General features: G+C 46.8%; 1 protein-coding gene across 1 annotated transcript; it reads right to left on the bottom strand.

The window, feature by feature from the left end:
• Positions 1 to 3,848: 3,848 nt before the first annotated feature.
• Positions 3,849 to 4,724, bottom strand: LOC135827871 (involucrin-like). The gene has a single exon (XM_065340306.1). It carries the CDS (start codon positions 4,722 to 4,724, stop codon positions 3,849 to 3,851), a length of 876 nt encoding a protein of 291 aa, XP_065196378.1.
• Between the last annotated feature and the right edge of the window lie 1,276 nt (positions 4,725 to 6,000).

Raw genomic sequence — 6,000 nt, 5'->3', positions numbered from 1 at the left:
ATAATGTTCATAATCGCTTCATCTACTCGACGGTGCGTGCGTTCACGGTGAGGAAGGACGTCCTACCTACAGGCCAATTATCCAAGTTGATTTATCACTTCGAGTGTCGGCAATGTGAGAGCCGATATGTAGGTAGGACTCTTCAACATCTGGGCGCACGCATCCGACAACACGCACCGCTACACCTTATTCCACAACACGCACGATCCACTCGACCACGGAGGGGACGTCCAGCAAAGAATCATCCTGGTACAAGATGGTCCAACGCAGCGGCATCAACACCAAGCAACGTCACCTCACAATTAACTAGACCACCAGAAAAACAACCGGACAAGACACCTACTGGCGTGGCAGTGACAGGAACCGCATCAACCAGAAGAATGACAAGATCGGCAACGGCGGCGATGGCAGCGACTAAAGTACAGACAGAGGCAACGGCTAGGGTCCACTCGACTAGCCATGTGAAATCGGATGTGTCCACCGCACATGCTGATTGTTCTGATGTTAGTTCTGATAAGTATGAGTCGTCCATTGCTAGTCATTTGTTTGAGCATCCTGATTGTCGTGCTGTGTATTCGGATGATTGTTTTTCGATTGTGTCACGTGTACGCAGTGCTAGATTGCTGAATGTTTTGGAAGCTGTATACATCCACACAAGGAAACCCAACCTTTGCAAGCAGAAACAAATCAAATTCACACTTAGGCTGTTAGGTAGGTCGTCAAAACCTCGTTAGTTACATGTATGTCCAGTGGTTGTCTCTTGTTGTCGCACTACATGTCGCGCTTATTGAGTTTTCTCGCATTTGCACCTTTGTGTCATTATTGCAATTTTCGCTGTTTACTTTAGCTACCTTCTTTCTTTCTTTCTTTTTGCGCTGTTTTACCACCTTCTTACTGTATTTAATCCACTGTTCCTGTTCCTTTTCCCTAGCCTGTATTTCACCTGATGAGAAGGCTTGAAAGTATACTTGTGAAGACAAAAACTTTCAAGATGTTTGTAATGAGCCTGAAGTGTGTCCTTTTTATGAGTATTATCGCATTTTAGTCTCAGAGGAAACTGTTTAACTATAAGAATAATGTGCAAAAAAACTCTATAACTACAGCTGGGGCCATGGAATTATAAAGCATCTAACTTAGGGAACTGCCAATTCTGGTCTGAGTTGCGTTCGAGGCCTCCAATTCATGATGGCTATCGTATGTTGCATTGACCACAGATAATATAAAACTTCCAAATGCCACATTGAAACACGCACCACTTTCGAGTACTTTGGTATCGCCCACCAAATGGGCATTCGTTCCCGGGGTGACAGGCGTCACCATTCGTTATGCACGATCAGATTTCATTGACCCCAACTGTCAGGAAGAATCATTTTTACTTTGACTGGATTTCAGTACAAGTTGTAGAACTGCAGAATCAATATTGTTGTATTTTGGGTAACCATTTGTCTACAAACGCTCTATTTGGAAAATAGAATTTTTGTATAAAATGCATATCCAAATTCCACATCTAGGGTAGTACCCTCATCGGAATACTTGATCACGTGTTCAGTACTACACGGAATGTTTAGAAAACGCCAGGGAATAGGAATTTGTTAACGAGAACTCCAGGCCAGGGTACTAGCATACGAACAAAACAAGATAAAAACTCACCAGTATACTTGTAATTGTAGTAATTCATGTCGGTGTAATATTCACGATAAGCGCCGACGCACCCTCCGATTTGGTCAAGCGGCTTTGAAGTCTGGTTGTTCAGGTGGTACAAACGGGCTCCCCGTTGTTACTTCCAGCAGCTTCACTCTCCCTGCGACAGCGGCTGTCATCCTCTCTCTCCATTGTCGACAATTATCACAGATTCAATATTCTACATTAAAGGGGAACTCCGGTCCAAAATCACCCCCATTTTTTATTGCGGAATCCATTAGAGTATGTCGTAAGTGGTAGAATGGCGAAAACCGGGAGCTTCTACGACAAGGATAACATACCTAAATTACCAATTGCAATTTTCCATATTTGGCACGAGGGGGCCCCCTCCCACCCTGTGACGTAAAACGTTCTCAGCCCGGTCCACTCAGATGAAATTTTCAAATAATTGAAGCAAGAATGAAAAGTCCTTGGCGATTGTTGAAGTGCTTGTTGTTCTGTGCCATGCCCGATTTATTGTCACGACTCGCTGCTGCGTCTCTGGATGCAACAATGTCACGAAGAAAGAGGCGCCTGCGGGCTGTCGTAGCATGGCTTTCCTCTGGCTGACGCGAACCTGACGACAGCTTGGCTATGGAGAGTATGTTGGAAGGATTTTTCTCCGACGAAAAGTAATCGTGTCTGCACTGAGCATTTCACTGAGATGTGCTATGAAAGAGATTTCCAACAAGAGTTTGCACAAAGCATTGGTGGCTATAAGCAGAAGCAGCAGCGACGCTTGAAGCCAGGGTCTCTGCCATCCTGAAACTTGGCGGTGCATGTCATACTAATAGTTAGTAGCTCCTCTACCTCTGCTGCCAGCAAAAGCAGACCATCTTCGATTTACTTCCAGGAACGTGAGCACGATGAGGTAAGTGAACGGCATGATTTTGTGCCGTCCAGAACGTAGCTCTAAACGACTACAGTCCTACTCAAAGTCCTCTACTCAAAATCCTAGTCAGTGAAGTCGAGAATTGATGTAATGTACATGGAACGTTATCATGTGTGTTATTTCAGTTCTCTTTATCTGTAAGTTTCCATTGCGTTACTTTCCGGTTGCAGCTACACTGCCACAAATACAAGGTACAGTATGATTTGTAGTCTGGAAATTTTCCATGCTGTCATACTGAAGTGGGCACCAAAACGTGTCCACTTTTCGTACAATGGCATGAGAGCACGGGTACAGTCGGCATGTCCAATCGACTCAGCGTTCAAAAGACTACAACATATGGGCCAATCGCGTTCATCCGTCCTTTTATAAGAACGAAATGGCGCTTTTAGTGACATTTTGCATACAAATCCCCATCTAGTAGGGCGCAGTCACCCAGTTTCCGTGGAAGTGCGCGAGTTCGATAGGGATTCAAGTAGGAAGGGAGCGTCTCAGCTTTCTCGGACCAAGACCATTCGACTCAGCACCCCGAAGACTACAACTGGTGAAATTTAAATTTTTACCTTAACTTCCCCTTTAACATATTATCGGTGTGAATATGTTACATGAAGGTGAATTTGCCTAGTAAAACACAGGACATACATGTACGTACAAATATGCGTACTAAAGAAGAAAAAAGGAGGACACTCTCCCCCCTCCTCTACACACACACACACACACATGCACATAAACACACCATTACACGTGTTTAGCATGACACATTGCCGTATATTCAGTTGTTATGGCTTATTTTGTCGAGTGTTTAGTTCTTGTGCAGAAAAGTGTACTATAAGGGTATAGCACACGAGTGGTTGCAGCATAATACATGTTCGTCTCGCACTTGGCAGAGAATTCCGAACGAGGTTCAGATGGCAAGACATGACACAGGAAGTATACGGCGTACGTATCTAGACAAGAAAAGAAAATACTAGTAATCAAGATGTGCGATGGATACAGTATGTGAACAAGCTATGCAACATTGCTTGAAATTCATACATGAGTACACGATAGTATTCTATGTCACTGACCATCATCCAGCGATGGTTGGTGGACAGGGACATGTACAATGTCATGCTTGAAAATTGGTACGGTATCTAAGCATTGCCGTCTTTTCTGTGTCCAGCATTTCCGCGTCCTTCACTTTGGTGTACGGCCTCTCAGTCCCGCTCCCGCTGTTGGCCATCAGAATCAGAATCAGTATCCCAGAATGGCTGTGCTTGTGGCAGTCTCACTGCGCCCGCTACTTCCTAGTCTCCTTTTTGGGACGTCCATTTGTCGGACCTTCCGCTCCACTTTTGGAACTCCGGTTTTTGGACGTCCGACTAACGCTGCTTATGGCTGCTGAACTCACGCTGCTGACCGCCCGCTCACGCTGGTGAACCGCCTGCTCATGCTGAACGACCTGCAGCTCCCAATCCCGCTGTTGGGCCTTCATCTGCGACTCCAGCTGTTGGACTTGCAGCTCCCATTCCCGACGTTGGACGTGCAGTTCCCGCTGTTGGACACGGAGCTCCCGATCCCGCTGTTGGACCTGCAGCTCCAACTCCCGCTTTTGGACCTTCAGCTCCCACTCCCGCTTTTGGACCTTCAGCTCCCACTCGCGCTGTTGGACCTGGAGCTCCCGCTCCGGCGGTTGGACATCCCTCTCCAACTGTTGGTCACAATCCCGCTTCCGCTTCCCCGGTTGGGCGTCCCGCTCACATTTTCGGACCGCCCGCTTCCTCTTCGATATTATCGCCTCTCGCTGTTGGAAACGTGGCTTCCCGTGTTCCACCTGTTGGACCTCCCGCTCTTCGGCGTCACTCCTTCGGTCTCTAGGATCCAAGCATGGCCGCTTTTGGGTTTGGTCGTGTTGAGTACTCCGCTCTTGGGCGTCCATTTCTTGCGTATCCCGGTCTTGGGCGTCCAGCTCTTCAGTATCCCGATCTTGGGCGTCGGGCTCTTTGATGTGATGAACTTTAGCATGATGGGAATCGCAGTATGGCAAGTTTTCAGCTTTTGACACTAGCTCTTGGTCGTCCTGCTTTTGCCAGTTCGGCTCTTGGTCGTTCTGCTCTTTGGCATCCAGCTCTTTGGCATCCAGCTCTTTTGCATCCCGCTCCCCAATGCACGACATCTCTGTACAATGGCTTTTGACGATGACTTTTGACGATGAGTCTCCAAACAGACCTAGTGAATGCCGCAAGCATCAATAGACAATGTTCTTACAATGTGACCCGTTCAACTAATAATGGGCCTAGATTCATGGTGGTGCGATATTGATAGCACAAAGAAAGGTGCAGGTGATAGTGTCATAGCGGAGGAAACATACATTTGTCAGATTTGGATTTGCACCTGTGGTAGAGGAAGAGGGCGGGGGGGGGGGGGAGGGGTATGGCCATCATTGGGATGCGTGTAACTTGAGGTGTAGGCCGCAGTGTCTGTTCTCTGCTGATGATGTTTGTTTTGGCGCGCCGTGATGATGGATAACATGTTAGTATTGTGGTGTAGCTGCTAGCTGGTTTTGACATTTTTGACGTCTCTAAACAAGAGGTCGCACCTGGTGTCAAATCGTGACCATGAAACCAAGTGTTACGTTTCAATAACCTAGACCTGTGACCCCATCACTAGACTTAGGACCATACTACTCCCAACGTACAACTTCCTATCCCACGATCGTCTGTTTGCTCGGCGATAGCATTATCACCTGCACTTCTGTTGGAACTGTACAATGTACATCTCACACTACCATGAATCGTTACTACAGTCAAACCTGACAATAACGGACACTCATGAGACTGAGCGCAAATGTCCTTGATTAACAGGTGTCCTCTATTCTCAGATGTACCACCACTATACAAAATGTACATGCATGTCCATTTGTCTCTTTCCCTCAAACCAGTTAATATTTTATGACTTGGGGCTCCCCGCGTGCTAGTTTGTACATGAAGTGTGTGGGTTACAGTGAGGGCTGCGTCCCACCCGCCTGTGTGGGTTCACAGGAAGTGTGAGTTACGAAGTCTGAAGAAAATGTTGAACGGGCTCTGCTGGGATGACGACTACACCATAGCTCAGTGGTTAGAGCATCGCTGGCTACAAGCGAGGGTCCCTTGTTCGAGTCCTGGTGGTGGCAGTGAATTTGTCTTCAGACTTTTCCCGTTTGTCTCTTTCCCTCAAACCAGTTAGCATGTCATTCTCTTAGTTGAAATGAATGCTACATTTATACACCTACCCTTCTCCAATGTATATTCACGTTGCCACATGGAGTACATGTGTACAAGTACGTGGACAATGTACCATGTATCATTATTACTTCGAAGTACATAATACATTGCGCAGAGTGCAGGTACCCCGGTACCCCAGTCAGCGTGTCCGCCTTAGTGAGACTGAGATCAGTGCAACACAATACAATG

This window comes from Sycon ciliatum, chromosome 12 (assembly GCF_964019385.1).
Source record: "Sycon ciliatum chromosome 12, ocSycCili1.1, whole genome shotgun sequence".
NCBI classification, from domain to species: domain Eukaryota; kingdom Metazoa; phylum Porifera; class Calcarea; order Leucosolenida; family Sycettidae; genus Sycon; species Sycon ciliatum.
Note: the sequence above shows the minus strand (reverse complement) of the source record. Positions and strands in the feature narration are given on the sequence as shown.

What these genes read in the sequence shown, in the direction of transcription:
- LOC135827871 (XM_065340306.1), bottom strand. Translation starts at nt 4,724, where the DNA reads ATGTCGTGCATTGGGGAGCGGGATGCAAAAGAGCTGGATGCCAAAGAG.